Below are 16,638 nucleotides of genomic sequence, written 5' to 3'. Positions count from 1 at the left end.
TTTTTTTTATAATACATAACATTATTGTTTTAAGGTTAAGACATAATGACAAATAGCGTTTGAAGATCGAGTGACCATGAACATATTTTAGTAAAGACGAGGTATCACTCTATTTTAATGTTCCTGGCCAGTGAGCATTTTGACGTCTACAATATAAACATCATTTACGCTGTTCCTTTTGTTTTAGCCTCGCTGATTTTGTTTACCTGTGCCTCAAAGCCGCTGTCGTTGGCCGAAAGCAAGAGATTTTCCGGAAGAGAGTGAAAGAGTGAAAGTCCGACCACCCTTGGGGTCAGCAATGTGGCGTTACCATACGCGATTCGCTCTTTCTTCTGGCACGCCTGCGCCAAAGAGAGGCGGAAAACTCTTGGGAAATTCAGGCCCAGACCGAAGACCAAAACCGAAACCAAAAACCCGACTTCAGTTGCCATTGTAATGCCAACGCAATCGGCACGCGTTTGGCTTTCGCGCCTGGCGGGTTCTTTATTTATTATTCGCTGAAGTGACAAGCCAACACAAAAGAAAAACAACAAAGCTCGCTGAGAATCGGGGAAAAACCCCGGTGTGTTGAATAAAGTATAAATCATGTGCGAGGAAATCAAGGCAATTTGGAAAGTCGAAGGAGTTGAGCCAAAGATGAAATCAACAGCGAGAAATTGCCAGTCATAAAAAAAGGGTTTGTGTTTGTTCCTGTTTCGTGTGTGTTTGCGTGCTAGTGTGTTTGTGTGTGTGTGTTGTGCCAAAAGGGAAATCCCTTAACCCCCGCCTACCCGCTACCCCGCAGGACCCTTAACCCCTGACTTCAGCTAGACTCCCCTATTGTGCGTCGTGTACAATTAGAAGGAGGCATTGCCAATCGATTTGTGTGAAAAGCCAAAGCTAAAACTCAAAAGGTGGACGTCGCCAGTCGTCCTCCAATAAAAAGCGAACTGAAACCGGGCAGGCAAAAAATAAGGGACAAACCCATATAAAAGAATGGAAAAGCTGCCGAAGAAGTTCCCTCCAGTTGGCAGGTGCGCGTAGCCTGAAAAATGAAGTTGAACCGACCCGAAGTTGTTGCCTGTCATTCAAGGGGAATGGCAATGGAATGGCAATACAGAAGAGGCCAGCGTCTGTGGGTTGGGGAAATGGGGCTGGGAATCGGGGGACAATATTAATGAAAGACGTTGCAAAAACGTCACGTTTCCCCAGTCAAATTGAAATAATAATAATGAAGGCATTGAAGAAATGTCACGGCCCGCGACTGACAAGTTAAAAGGAAGAAATTCAGTGGAATTTGCATGAATATCTCAAATATATGTAAAGTTCGGCACAACAAGTAAAGTTAATATTTTCAGTGATATAAAACATAACAAGCTCGATAAGAAGCATGCCCCAAAAGCATGCCACTCCGAGGGGAAACACATATCTAAGTTTGAGTGACACGCCTTAGAAAGCCCATACCGAAGGAAAATTTTAAAGACGTTCAGACGGTTTCTTATAGAACTGAAATAATAACTTAATTAAATTCAAGAATAAAATTAAAATAAAAATTTAAAATAAGTTAATAAAGCTTTGCAAAAGCATCGGAAACTTTTCCAGAAGCATTGTGTGAATATAACAAATTTAAATTTAAGGTATTTGAAATTAAACCACAATTAAATATATAACCAATTCTAACCGTAATCATAGAAAAGTTATTAATTAATTACAATGCAGTTACAAAAGTTCTAATATTCTGTGCAATAGAATGCAAAACCTCCAAAACACTTTATAGCTCCAACAAAGAAATGAAAATTGTTAAAAGTCTGGGCTTAAAACTTTTAATGGCCGAAAGGAACTTAAAAGCGTGTACATAAACTTTTCAAATAGAATTAAACTGATGTGAAATACGACTGTCCCAAAAGAACACTAGAATGACAACGAAGCGCATAATTTCCCACCATAAAAGCCCAAGCAAATTCAACATAAATTTGATTTTATGCACAAGATGCTACAAGTGAATAAAACACGAGCTTAGTGACAGTGACAGTGCGAGCGTGATAGTGATGATAGTACAGTGAAGCATATGCCCAATAAACAGATGGCCCATAACCATAAAGCGAAAGTGTTATGGCCATTACCGAAGGGCAAGGACCCTTCTCGGCGGCAGTACCAAATAACTTATGCCCATCGGCCCGAACCGAAATCGCAATTTATGACAGGCCCGGCAACTATTTAAAGAACCATAAAACCCCCGAAAACAAACAAAGTTTATGGGGAGTGACGATTGCATTTTAAGATCCCCGACATAAAACAAAAGCCAGGATTTGGGCCTCTTATTAACTCCCAATTTTATTCGTTACCCCTCCCCACAAAAGGAAACGCAAGTGCTTCCAGCAATAAACTTCCACCGCCAACTGTGGCGAACAATAGTCAAGGAACCATGGCCACCACCAGTACGTCAAACATGTCCCGCAACGGTGGCTTCTGTGGTGCACTGCAGCGGGCGCCGCCGCCGATGCCGCCGACCCTCATCCGACGCCTGAGTAGCCGGGAGTGCTACGGAGTGGGCAAGGTGAAAGTCATGCTGCGGGTGGCGGACCGGGACAGGAACTCCGGCGGAACAGAGCCGGACTTTATGGCCCTGGACAAGAAGAAGCGACAGGTCACGCTCACCGATCCGAGAACCGCGTGTCCGCCGCCCCAGGCTGCCCAGGAACGGGCGCCCATGGTGGCCGCCCCCAAAATGTTTGCATTCGATAACCTCTTCACCGGCGAGGATAAGCAGGTGAGTTTCATCCTCAGCGAAAATCTGAATAAAGTGCACGTTCACACATGGATGTTAAACCAATTTATTTAAACCATCTTTAGATTCAGAACAAGTTTAAAAAATTAGTATAAAAAACATTCAGTTTCAAAGATAGAAAGGAATTTCTGACAATATAATCACTGGATTTGAATCAAATTACGTAAAATCAATCAGATCATGTTTAAACATTCTAAAAATGGTTTAAAAAATTTATAATAGGAAATTTGTTTAAATAATAACTGCTAAGTCAAGCAAGAGTAACAGTTACCAAGTAAACTAATACTTGATTGTTTACTGTTTACTGTTGACACAAAGTATCATTTAGGTGGCAAATAAACCTTATTAACAGCTATTAATTCTTGATAAACAAACAGAAGGCCCACCTAATGTAAAGGTAATACAATATTGACAATAAAACCATTCATTATGTACATAAAACTACAAAACTTCCGGCAACTGAGAGTTAACACTTTGCCAGTGTACTTTCCTTTTAAAATCAACAAAACTTTCCAGACTTCTCGCGATGTTATTTGCCTGCAGAAAAATTTCCCTAACGTAAATATTGAGTTGCAATTACAAAAGTTAAATTGACCGTGGGAATCCTTTTTTGTGCAAAGGACACATCTGTGCATTATATGAATAATTTACGCAAACGATAAATGTCTCGGTTTTTTTTTTCTCGAAGCTATGCCATTTAACTTGTTAAGAGATTACAAAAGAGGTGTTAGTAATTCCACAGAATAACAAGTCACCACATAATACCACAATCAATCTTCATAATTCATAGCAAGCAAAGTTCCTTTCCAAGATTTATGACCCTCCTCCAAGTGCAATCACTCATAAGGCAATTCCTCAGACCGAACGAAAGAAATACCCCCAATAGAATTAACACATACGCGTATTGTCCTGCCCCATCGGATCTAATCAGCAATCGAATTAACCCCGCAATCGAACCCAATTCCAGCCATTAAAGAGAGCCCATTAGTATGCCTTGTTAGCCACCACCCACTGACCTCCACTCCACACCTATTCGTTTTCTATAAACACTAAGAAAAATGATTGCTGCTTGTAAGGAAGGAAATTGGAAAGTACCTTATATCTTTTAGATTTACTTACTGAAAATCATCACTATTATTATAGTTATTTATAGTTAGTTATTATAGTTAAGTTAACAAATAAACTGCTTAACATTTTCTCTCTGTGCATCGTATATTCCAGTCGGATGTGTGTGCATCGGCGCTGAGCGAAGTGATACCCGCCGTGCTCGAAGGCTCCGATGGCTGCCTGCTGGCCATGGGATATCCCGCCACCGGCCAGACCCAAACGGTGTTGGGGGAGCTGGGCGGTGGCAGTGGGAGTGGCAGTGCCAGTGGCAGCGTGGGGGCGTGTTCCCTGGGAGCAGCACCCTGCGCCATCGCCTGGCTGTACAAGGGCATCCAGGAGAGGCGGCAGAAGAGCGGAGCACGCTTCTCGGTGCGGGTCAGCGCCGTGGGCGTCAGTGCCACCAAGCCGGATGCCCTATCGCAGGATTTGCTCATCTCGCATGCAGCCGGTAAGCATATGGCAGACAGGCCAGGATCGGGGGTACATAGCTCAACGTTTCCAGGTCAACTACTAGATGTGCCACTATTCATTATAAGCTGAGGGCATTCCTTCCTTTGCAAGAAATATTTGTCTTTATTATTTGTTATTTAAGTTGCGTTTAAGCATTTATAGCTTTCCTGCACACTTCAAGATACTTTTATGGTTAGCTATAATAAACAATGATTTTTTATAGCTTCTTAAGCTTAAGAAAGATTTTTATCATCATCACATTTATAAATATAATTTTATATGCTTCTCTACATTTTTATTTAAAATAATTAACTTGTACAAAAAACATAATCAAGCCCTAAATACATATATATAATCGAGATAAAAAGTTGACTTAATTAACCAAGGCCAGCGAGTAAGCAGAAAAGCTAATATTGTTTGGGTGTGTTTGCTTCTAGTTACCCGCTTTAACTGATCTTTGTTTAACTTGGCCTTTTCCCTTAATTTCGGGTAGTTAGTGTTGCTGCCAACTGGTCCACCTGTTAGATGCCAGCGGGCAGAATCGCCGGCAGAATAAATGGCTCCGCTGTGGGCGGTTGCAGGGGGCGTGGCATAATGTTGCCCCTGGGCCAAACAATGATGATGATGACTGGGGCGGGTCGGGGTCGTAACTGGCCCAATTTGAATAAACTTAACCTGGGCAGCAGTTCCGACACCAACCCCACCTTCTTATCATCAACGGAACAGCACCCCCACCTTATCCCCGTAGAATACGGCGTTTATTCCCACATAAAACCTAATGCCCTTTTCATTCACTCCCCGCTACTTTTTTCGGTCCCAATACTGGAAACTCCGGCTCCGACTACGGCTACACAGAATCTGACGACTCCCCGGGGATTTATTTGCGTGACGACTTCCTTGGCGGTCCAACGGAACTACGTGCACCCACCGCCGAGCGTGCGGCCCTTTTCCTCGACTCTGCGCTCGCCGGACGCTTAAAAAGTTCCGGTTCCACGGCATCTGGATGTGCCGCCCCCTTGGAGTCCGCCCTCATCTTCACGCTGCACGTCTACCAGTACAGCCTGTCCCGCAAGGGAGGTGGTAAGTGTCCAACACATTGTTGTTGTCGTGCCCTGCAAAAGGGCGGTGTTGGTCTAAGTTCTGGAGCAGTAAAGCTTGTAAAAATCATAAAATATGGCAACTACAATGTATTGCATAGATACAGTGCAGCTACCAAAAATTTAATATGCATGTTTAGGGGGTAAATGCAAGAAATTGTACCTATATTATATTTATTTAAATATTTTTGAACAGGATTATCATACTCCGAAAACGAATTATAAGCCAGTATCTTTAAGATTAACTTCTACTCTTCTTCTTTAGTATATTTCTCTTTATGTTTTCATACGTGGAAGTCCAGAATGTTTTTTACGCCTTTTTCGAATGAACTAGAGTATTTAAGTCTTCGGCTTCCACAGGGTTCCCTTTTCCTTGTTATTGCTATTGTTGCTGCCACTTTTGTTGCTGCTGCCACTCAAGTGGCCCGCTAAATGCTTCACTACCACTAGACGGCAGCGCCATTAAAGTGTCGCATTTCCTCCACTCCAACACCCAGCGCCACCCCCATTTAAACCCACTCCCACCCACTTGCCCCTTATGCAAACACAGGGAGAAATGGAACTAAATATCAGTTATGCTTAAGCATTTTAAAAACAGATTTTTCAGAGCTATGCTATTAATCCAAATTGTTCTTTTTTCATTTACAAAATTGAAATTGATAAACAACTTTCAAAAATATTCTTAATAAGAACATATTTTCAATATTTTCTCTCTGTGCAGTTGCTGGCGGCCGGAGCCGTTTACATATCATCGACCTGGGCGGGTGTGCGAATCGCAGCGGGGGACTGCCGCTGTCGGGGATCGGGAACATACTGCTGGCGATACTATCCGGCCAGAGGCATCCCCCACACAAGGACCACCCGCTGACGCCGCTGCTCAAGGACTGCCTGGCCCCCATCACCTGCCATGTGGCCATCGTGGCACATGTGCGACCGGAGCAGAGCTATCAGGACGCACTCTCCACCATTCAAATCGCATCCAGAATTCATCGCCTGCGTCGCAGGAAACATCGTGTCCCCATGCCCTTGGCTGTGGGCTTGGCCCAAGGACTCGGCGGCAACGGCTCCTCGGCGGGATCGGGTGCGGATCCGTCGAGCTCGGAAATCTCAGCCGACACTGTCATCTATATGGGACCCAATGACGATGCCACGGATGGGGAGCATCCGCCCGTATATCTGCCATCGCTGACTGCGGGGGATAATCGCGGGGTGATGAGTAAAGCCCTCAAAGGGAGTGGGCTGGAGAAGCCCCCCTCGAAGTCAGCTTCCAACAGTCCCATGATGATGAAAAAAGCCATGGCAGCGGAAAAAGGTAAAACACTTAAATTGTTTAAAAGTTAATCTGACAGCTTCCATGCAATATAATTTATTTGGCCAAGATGTTGGTTGCTTTTGACCTATTGCTACCATTGCTACCTTATTTATACTTCACATATTTCTCTTTCTTTCCAATTTCAGCTAAAAAGCTTCCGGGAAGCCACACGGGCAGTCTGAAACGTCAGGCGGGAGCGGGAGCCTGCTCCTCGCCAATGATTCCCCATGAGCAGCCACAGATACAGGCGATGGGATCACCTATACCGATACCCCGGCACATGGTGTCCAAAGGGTCGATGGTGCCCTCGCCGAAGGGATCGCCCATGCGAAGAGCTCATCCGGGAGCAGCTCTCGAACAGCTGGAAGCGGGAATGAGAAAAATAACGGAAGAGCAGTGGATCGATGGACCTCGAGTGTCCAGGGCCAAGGTAGCGGAAGCTCGTCATCTAATGAGGGAGGTGAATCATGTGAAGCAATGCGAAACCTGGGTGGATGGTCCAAAGTCGCAGTCGTGCAGATCCTTGACAGCCGGCAATCTTCCAGCAGCCGGCGGAAGTCAGACTCAGGGCTATGGGTTTATGGATGCCCACAAGAAGACCATGATTCGACAGTGGGTGGAGAATCAGACAACGCAAGTCTTCCAAAGTACGGTGTCCGCCAGTAATTCCCCCACTGCTTTGCACTGGAAACTCTCGCAGTTGAAGCAGAAATCCCTGGATTTACCAGACAGACCTGCGTTCAATACGGAACCCTCCTTGGATCTAAATCAACCGTGCTTCGAGAGTTTACCTCTCCTGGATCCAGCTCCTCCGGATGGCGACGAGGACGAAGACAGCGGTCCCTCAGAGGTACCCCCTGCTCTACCATTACTGGATGATCCCCTCGGCTCCAGGGACATATCACAGGATAATCTACACAGAATGCTCTCGCGGCATGTGTCCAGGGAACAGCTTCATGAGGCTGAACTGGTGGCCAGTCGAGCGTCATCCTCGCATCATCCATCCCAACGAAGTATTGATTGTGGCCTGCAAGTTACGGAGGAAGAAATCGCCAGGACCATGTCCAGAGATCGAGATCACGATCCCAGTGCGCATCCTCTATCATCTCTGAGTCACTGCGATAACATATCCTTCGTGTCCAGCTTCAACATGGCCTGTGAATCCTTCAGCGAGTGTGGCGAAAGAGCGAGGTGAGTTCAAATATTTCCAGTCATTTAAGTTTTGGAATGTTGTGTAGAAGGTATAATACTTAATCCTACTCTTTTGGTGTCCTTTGTATATTTTATCGTTTCGTAGGCAACAATTTGATCAGCTGGCTCGCCTGCACGAGATCTTCACCTCCCAACTGGCCATGGCAGAGGTCACGCCCTCCGCCGCACTTTTCCGGACGGATATTGGAAGTGTGTTTAGTGAGCCGGTTTATCACTTCAACGTGGGCCAGAGTAGCGTTTGCAGTGAACCAGCCTACAGATTGACACCCAGTCCGCCAAAGCAACCGTCACACAGTCCAAGTCAAGGGTCACTGCCCAGTTTGAACGGCATCATGGAGATAGCAGGAATGGATGATTATGCTCTACTCCGCCAGCCAGACGGAGCCTCCGATCCCAATCTGCAGAAGGGAGAGAAGAGATTCACGCCACAGCACGATGATATTTGCGAATTGGATGAGAAATCCATGGCGGCGGCGGTGGGCAAAAGAAATTCTCTGGAGGATGCACAGCACAAGCTAAACGAGATCACGAACATCCTACCCCTGGCTGCCCAATCGCGACTTCCCCTGCTGCCCCTGAATACCAGCTCCGAGGCCTATGACAGTGGTCATGACTCCAACTCAACTCCGAGGACTTCCAAGCATTCGGGCATATCCCGGCGGGCGGAGAGTGGTTATCACAGTGTGGCCACCGTTAGGGATTCGGATGAGAGTAGCTTCGCGTCCGGCATGTCCAAGGGTCAGCGGCATCGCATCACCGTTTCAGGAACAGGAGCAGTCACATCGGCGGGCATTGGAAATTACCAGAGGCAGTGCCACAAGAAGCGATATCGACAGGATCAGGCTGGCAACAACAAAGGCCTCTGCAACTGGCTCTTGACACCATTTTCCTGCACTTATCCAGAGACTGAGGGTGAGATCAGCGATTTTTAAACAGCAACAAGACATCCGAGGCATCCAAGTCCAAAACGCCCACCAAAAACCACGCAAAGAACCGAGCTAGTCCAGCATTCGAAATGGCCAAACAGATACAAGTAAACGCAAACCAAAAAGGAAAAATATCATACAGTTTTAGGAAAAAACCACGACTAGGATGAGGTTTAAGGATAGAGGATCTTTGATAGCGACTGATTAACTTTTACTAGGCGACGGCTGCCACAACAAAAACCAAACACAAAAACCCAACAAATATACCACGCGAAGAAACCAACCGCTGGAAAAGAAATCATGCAATTTTAAAGTAATCTAATAACTAACTAATTACCTAAATAACTCATAATAAAATCAGTGGACTTTGTGGTTAGTGTAAGGCAGTTTAAAACTCGTTTTAAATGAAATTATGAAGAACGTTGGTAGAAAGTAATCAACGGTTTTGCGATAAAGTAAAGTGCACATATCTTTAGACCCATCTGTATTTAATATTGCCAAATAGGCAGTTAACGAAATCCTTCGCAGACTCTTAGCTAGCCCATATCTTTAAAATATCAGCCTTTTTACAATTTTTTTATTTTTGAGTTTCTACTGTCTTACACCAATCCGAACCACTGAATACGCTATAAATCAATCGAATCAATCACTCACTCACTCACTAAATACACGCATAAGTTCAAACGGGGCTTTAAATATCTTAAGTTGCCAGCTAGCATAATGATGGATAGTCGAGATATACATTTAAAATTTCGAGTCTAAGGATCACAGGATGGTGACCCAATGCTTGCGAAAAAGATATCTCGACTGTCGCTATTGTATCTATAAATATTGAACATAAATATATTATTAACATAATCAGGCTACAATCACTATGACTTTACAATGCAGAGATACATCTATATACATACACTATATATACACGCAAACGTATTTATATACACACTCAATATACATACATATATCATATATCATATATATAGCTATTTATTGTTTAGTTTGGGTTATCTGTTCGGGCAGTCGATTTAAGATCAAGTATGCTAAATGTTGAATGTTTGCTTATTCAAACAATTTATTGCCAATTATAAGTTACCAAATGTTTAAATTAATTGTTAGTTAGCTAAAGTTATACACATCTACTACTAATCATGAAAAAGAGCGACAAGAACCAATGACTATAAAGCGAAACGGTTTTTGCACAGTAGACAAATGTTAAACATACAATTTTGTTGCCATTTTTGCCTAAATAAACTATGTTACAAAACGAAAAACGAACAAAATGAAACCAAACGAAAACGAAAGCATATGAAAATTCAACAAAAAATAAATAAATTATATATTTATCAGAGATACATATACTATAAGGAGCGGCGAAACGATGGATGATTTTAAGGAAACCTATTGCATATTCTATATAAATAACGTAACAAACATATTATACAAAACATAATGAATGCAAGCAAAATGAAAGACGCCCGGGGGTATGCAACGAATTGTGTGCCACACGGGAATAGATACAATTTTGTGCCGCATTTTGTTCGTTTCGATTCGATCAGCAAACTATAATTATAATTATCGACATTCCTTCATTGCCTTTTTAGTCAGCGTCATCAGCATATAAACAAAGCGAAATGTCTAAGCCATGCAAACACACTAATTATATTGCATTATCCATACATATTTCGTACAATTATTATTCCACTTATCAAGCGTAGTTAATCACCCACGAAACCCGCTCTCGTATGCTTTAAATTAAAAACATAATCACCAAAAGCCCAAAAACACTCCCACTCACAACCGAAATTCTAACAACCCAACCCAAATTGCAATGTGCAACCTGGAAAATCCAACCTACGTACACACATACCATACGATACATTCAAACATACATACATCTATGATGGAGTCGTCGACTTCGGCGCTGAATACAGACTAATTATTTTTTATAATATAAACAAATTGACAGCTGGTTTTATTGCTAACTGGGTACTGGGTGGGGACACGTGAATGCGAAACGAGGGATGCTCCATGGAGTTCGGAGTCGGACTCGGTCTACATATGGAGGACTACATACTATGGTCCGTACTGTTCCTGCCATTTGGCTGGAACGTTGTTTGCCTCAGTTGTCGGGCAAATAAAGTTGACGTTTTATAGATAGAGACATGTGCGATACACCCATCCAATGTGTGTCGTAGATCTAAACGTGCCACCCCCGCGCTTTGCCCCAAAAACAGATGATGGAAACGTGCGGGGCGGCGAGTCGTCGAACAATAAAACACGAAAAGGAGAGCAGGACTTTGGCACTAGAGAAGTTTGTATACCCTGCTCTCGCAGGGGGAAAGGTTGAATAAAGCATCCTTTTGTGGGGTAAGTATGTGGAAAAGTCAGGCAAATGTGTTTGCACTCTCCTCAATAAATACTGGAATCTTTTGTAGTTGACTGAAGAACCCTCAATACAGATAAATAAAATTGAACCCACCCATGGCATGTCTAGAATTTCTTCAACATTGTTTGCATTTCAAATAGGAATCTTTTTCAAAATGAACAAACAAATTAAAAGAGCATATACTTTCAAACTAATTTTTGTTTTAAATTTGAATATTTTATTAAAATAAATAAAAAGTGAAATCATAGTTTCATGACGACTCAATTTGCTTTTGAACAAGAAAAATGGCTTGAAGATATATTTTAATAAAACTCCTATATAAAATAATGCGTTTTGTAATTCTATTAAACATAAACCTGCTTATAAAGAATGTTCTTTGGAATTATTGTTCCAAAACTTTCAAGATACCCTCATCGTTTAGGGTACAACAATAAAATGTGTTGGCACCTTCTGGCAAATGCCGCGCGTTCTACAATGCGAAAAAGTCGTATAAGTAAAGTTCTGCCCCACCCCCCATTTACATCCTTCACTTTTCCCATCACCCCCGCCCCCAGTCGAATTTCGCCCGCCCAAGGAGCCGGCAGCGATTTTTCTTGTTTGCTGCCTGCGTCTTCGTCCTTTGTCTGCCGCCCTTTTCATGTCGCCTTCCACGCAAACGTCGCCATTTTTTGCAGCAGCAACTCCGAAGGCTTCCCGCTTTTTGTACTTTTACAACCCTCTTATCGGGAAAACTTTAAATTTTCGCATTCGCAATTCGCAGTCACAAATGCAAATGATGCCCCGCCCACAAGCTACACTATTAAAAAAGGTAACAAACTTTAAGTCCCAGGCTAGTTGATGATTTCTTTGCTTTTTTCCTCATTTCTTACGCCAATAAAATACTTTATAAAATGAAAAGTTTGAAATAAGTTATAAGCTTAAAAACGTCTTCTTAGTCATGCAGTTATATGCAAGGATAATTATAAGTAAATTGATTTGGTTTTAAAAATTACAATAATATATTATTTTACATGAAATTATATTTTTTTAACATTATATTGCTTAATTATTATTTTTTCCCTATAATTGCAATTGCAGACTCGTTTTAAAAACTACTGTTTGGTTTTTCTTTTGGTGTGGCTACATTGCGAAAGGAAAATCATGGGAACGGGTAACTGCGGGATCCTTTGGCTGCTCGCAGGGAGTCTGTTCACCATATGTTGCCAATTGAGGCGAAAATCGAAAACTCGTCTATGCTGGAATTGTTTATGACCCCAGCGGATTGAGAGCATTGAGGGACTGACTTTCTTTTCACCCTCCCCAACACTGGCTCCGCCCCCCTATCGCATGCCCCAACCAACTAACCCACTATTCCATCACCTTTTTCTGCTTTTCTCTTCAACTTTTTCACCATATTTCCCCGAGTTTTTCTGCTGTCGCCTTTTAATTATGGCTCGCAAATTATTTTCGAATTTTTCCATCATACTGCGGAAATAAATGTTGACTGCAATTTCCCACCGTCTGCCGCCCCCGCACCCTCCCTCCAATTCCGAACAGGATGGAAAAGGATTCGAACCATTTCTTGTATTTTTCCTGTGTGTTTTCCTTTTTTTTGCATTTTCCCCCTTACTTTTTTTGTACCTCTCGGTTTATTTATTTCGCCAGGTAGCAAGAGTTTCCAGAGTCCAGGACTCGGAGTTTCCTGATGGAGTTCTGGTCCTGGTCCTGTTCTTGTTGCTGCTGTTGTTGTGACCTAAAAAAATATTCACACTCACTTCACTTGTCAAGTTGAATAAAGCAAAACGCTGCCCTGGAATCACGATGGGCGTTTTTGTGGGCGGAAAGCGGAAAATAGTCATAGCTGGGAAGTGGAAAAAATTTATAGAAATTCGTATATGCAAATACAGCGCATTTCAAATTCGTAGTTCTGCATGGCAAGATGCAATATTAACTCAAACAGACTTGGATAATAAGTCATTCTTTTTTCACTAGCAACGCTGCAGGATGTCAAAGGTAGAAACATTTCTTATTTATAAGAATGCATTTCGATTTTCTGCCATACTACTAGAAGTTTGATATTTATAATATATTTATTTTAGATATTTCAAGTTAATTAGTCAAGACTTGTTTTAGCAAACAACTTACAAACTTGTCACACTGTGTATTTTCATATATGTTTGTGCAAACACTCATTAAAATTCGTCCCACTTGCAATTAGAGTTTGTCATTTGACAGCAACGCGAAAATACATAAAATATATTGGTGACAAGCGAGCAACAAATAATAAAAGTGACAACATCGAAATCAAAGCGGTTTTTGAAAAAAAAAATTAACATACGCGGAAAACTATTGATAAATGTCAACACCGGTTTTCCATTCGGTGTTCATCATAAGTGGAAAATAGTTTTTATAATGTATCCACGTTTTTATATGAAATATGAAACACTTGTCTGTAAAATAAATTGACAGCGCAGAAAGTTCAGAGCCAATTTAAATAGATATGTATTTTAAAAAACATGACATAGCAAAATGAGTTTTCAATTACACAATTGGGATTTGGTAATTGTGCATTATAAATAAGTTAATAGTATTGTCCAAATCACGATATGATTGTATTATATCATAAGATCAATAAATATTTTATAAATCATTTATGAAAGAAGAAATAATAAAAAAAGTAAACGAGTAAAGCTGTCTAAAATGTCATTGTTAAATTAGCTTCCTTTATTCATTATTTGCAATTATTGTTGTTATCCACAAAAGCCCTTCATTCGGCTTCACTCAACCTTTTCAGCCGGCGAAAAGTACGAGTTAAGGTACCCGCCACAAGTACTTATCGAAAGATACTGTATCCGTATCCGACAAGTACGATTGCCCTGTTATCCAGACCAAATCAATTGATAAGCCCCCCGCTGAAAGGCAGAAACCATTGGGATAAGCATTTGAACGATTTCGGGCGATGAATCAGCAACTGCTTGGAGCGACTGACTGGAGGAGGCACTTATTGCGCATTGGTAATCGCCGATATATCATTATAATGTGTGGGTGACACACCAGGGAAGCCATAGAAGTCAACTCCCCATGTGCACTCGAAGAAATCGCAGTAATAGGATGATCAGGCTTGTGTTTATTTGTGTATGTACATTTTCAGGCAACTACATTGAGCTATATTTTCTTGAGAAAATACATTTACATTTCCCCCCAAAATATTTTTCAGTGTAAAAAGCACAAGGTGCTTGAGCAATTACAAAAACATGAGCAAACATGAACACGACAATTGAAAAGCGGGTGAATTGAAATTTAATACGGGTCAAAACTCGATTCATGGAAAATTAAGCGGTACAATGAAACCCTTGAAGCGGAGCGCGGTTAGGGGTTAACCCATAGGATTGGGTCACGTGGTCGAGGAGACCACGGCCTTGCCGAGCAGGTGCATAAAAAGCGCGGTGCCGCACACCTGCAGATCCTCTCCAGCGTCCTCCTTGATGCTGTCCACCAGAACCACACCATACTTGACCACAATCATGACCAGCACCATTCGCAGATAGAGAAAATTCCGTTCCACATAGGCCAGAAAGCCGAGGGACACAATATTGCCCAGAATCGTGAGATTCCGCAAGCTGTCGCTGAAGGCACAATCTCTCCGATCTTTAGCCAGGCTGCAACCCAAATCGCAAAACAGGGGAAGCACGAAGAAGGCATGTCCCAAGGCAATGGGACTCAACCCGGTGGACTGCATATAGAAATCCATATTGGCCAGGGGCAAAGGTGCCAGTTCCAGGAATCCACTGGTTATATCCCTCAGTTGTTGGCACTCCTCCGGCTGTCCGCTGGCGAAGATTACCCGGAGCAATCCAAACACCGCCGAGAATCCGACCACAACACAAGCTACCATGGCGAAGGGGTGCTGCTCCGGCTGCATTTTACGGCCGGTACAGACAGCCGAAGCCAACAACAGGCCATTGTAAACGAAACGCAGCCAGGGACCCGAGAGCGGTTCGCTCATTGCCAACTATCGAGTTTTGGCAACAATTTATGAATTTTCGTATGGAATTGAGTATCAGGGAAGGGCTTACTTTCTTTGGACTATGGTTTTCCCTTTCGAAAATACCAAAAGTAACTAAGTCAGCATGTTAAAAAATACCAAGTTTTTGATTAGATTTGATTTTATTAAAAACTTGATTTATTACCAGGGATACATGCTTAACGATAGTTTATACAAGTAGTATATAGTATAGTATAGTATAGTATATAGTATATAGTATATATAGTATATATAGTGATGCAGAGTAGCCCTTGCTAAACGAGCTGTCACAGTCCTTCATTGAAATTAGGCAGCAAATTAGTACTCCAGACGGTCAAAATTCATGGCAACTTCCAAACTACCAAAAGTTCTCGACTCTTCGGAGGATTCGGAGGCGGCGCGCAGGATGTTTTATGTTTTCCGAGAGATTAATGGTGATGGACGCGAGGATTTAAAGAAATCTACTTTTTTCGATCGCCACAACTACTTCAAGAATTTTGATCCACTCGTTAAGGAAGCTGCATTTAAGGTTATCCATTCTGACGATTACGAGAGCTACCAGCAAAAAGCTATGAGCCTGCTAAGCGCCTTGAATATAAAACCCACAATCACTACCTTGAATTCGATGTCCAAGGAACCCCTGATGTGCTTCGAGCTAAACTGCGAGATCGACGTCGTCCTTGTGGCCCAGGAATCCAAGATCTACCATGATGTAATCCACTACTTCACCACTATGTTGGCTTAAAAGAACGTTCTTTGATTTGATTTGATATCAATGTTACTATGTATAACAACGAACACATATAATACAATAACAAATAAAAAGTAACATTTAAATCAAAGCATTTATTTGTAAATATATTAAACGAATCAAATGCGGGCACAAGTTTAAAAAAATTTAGGTGTGGTTATTTACCAAGAGTCCTTTTATTTGGTGTACTTCTCATTTTTATATTTTATACATATGTACATTGTGAACATGCACGTGTAAATATTTACGTGTATGAAATTATGCATTCTCACAAAATTCGCTTACTCTTTACGGTAATAAACTTTTACGTACCGTACAAAAGGAAAAGCCTAAATGGCGAAAAATTAAGGAAAAGCCCACACAATTATCATCAAAAAAATAATTCGTGGCGAAGCAATAAGACCCACGGAAATTTAAGAACGAGAACAAACCAATTAAAATTAACTAAAATTTCGCACATAAACAACTTAAAGTTTGTACCATATATGCAAATCAATAATCTTAAAATGGGAAGTGCCACCTCACTGTTTCTGTGGGTATTTTTATTAAAGTTGCAGCATATAGTATTTAGCATATTTTGGACAACGCATGCCAGCGTTTTTTAAGTGGTAAAGATATTCAAGAATG

At 41.9% G+C, this 16,638-nt stretch overlaps 3 protein-coding genes across 3 annotated transcripts; 2 read left to right on the top strand and 1 right to left on the bottom strand.

Moving 5' to 3' along the window:
- Positions 1-402: 402 nt before the first annotated feature.
- On the top strand, positions 403-10,830 carry LOC6731404 (kinesin-like protein CG14535). Its single transcript, XM_016178716.2, has 7 exons — positions 403-676; positions 2,340-2,749; positions 3,989-4,322; positions 5,180-5,404; positions 6,143-6,733; positions 6,880-7,924; positions 8,031-10,830. The coding sequence occupies exons 2-7, from the start codon at positions 2,405-2,407 to the stop codon at positions 8,875-8,877; spliced, it is 3,387 nt and encodes a 1,128-aa protein (XP_016024022.1). The 5' UTR covers positions 403-676; positions 2,340-2,404; the 3' UTR covers positions 8,878-10,830.
- A 3,683-nt stretch (positions 10,831-14,513) lies between these two features.
- On the bottom strand, positions 14,514-15,320 carry LOC6731403. The gene has a single exon (XM_002078520.4). The coding sequence runs from the start codon at positions 15,240-15,242 to the stop codon at positions 14,631-14,633; it is 612 nt and encodes a 203-aa protein (XP_002078556.1). The 5' UTR covers positions 15,243-15,320; the 3' UTR covers positions 14,514-14,630.
- A 184-nt stretch (positions 15,321-15,504) lies between these two features.
- Positions 15,505-16,097, top strand: LOC6731402. Its single transcript, XM_039296949.2, has one exon. The coding sequence runs from the start codon at positions 15,604-15,606 to the stop codon at positions 16,003-16,005; it is 402 nt and encodes a 133-aa protein (XP_039152883.1). The 5' UTR covers positions 15,505-15,603; the 3' UTR covers positions 16,006-16,097.
- Positions 16,098-16,638: the final 541 nt, after the last annotated feature.

This window comes from Drosophila simulans, chromosome 2L (assembly GCF_016746395.2).
Source record: "Drosophila simulans strain w501 chromosome 2L, Prin_Dsim_3.1, whole genome shotgun sequence".
NCBI classification, from domain to species: Eukaryota; Metazoa; Arthropoda; class Insecta; order Diptera; family Drosophilidae; genus Drosophila; species Drosophila simulans.
Note: the sequence above shows the minus strand (reverse complement) of the source record. Positions and strands in the feature narration are given on the sequence as shown.

Coding starts and splice junctions, on each gene's coding strand:
- LOC6731404 (XM_016178716.2), top strand. CDS start 2,405: ATGGCCACCACCAGTACGTCAAACATGTCCCGCAACGGTGGCTTCTGT. Junction 2,750..3,988: donor TCACCGGCGAGGATAAGCAG/GTGAGTTTCATC, acceptor CGTATATTCCAG/TCGGATGTGTGTGCATCGGC. Junction 6,734..6,879: donor AGCCATGGCAGCGGAAAAAG/GTAAAACACTTA, acceptor TTCCAATTTCAG/CTAAAAAGCTTCCGGGAAGC.
- LOC6731403 (XM_002078520.4), bottom strand. CDS start 15,242: ATGAGCGAACCGCTCTCGGGTCCCTGGCTGCGTTTCGTTTACAATGGC.
- LOC6731402 (XM_039296949.2), top strand. CDS start 15,604: ATGGCAACTTCCAAACTACCAAAAGTTCTCGACTCTTCGGAGGATTCG.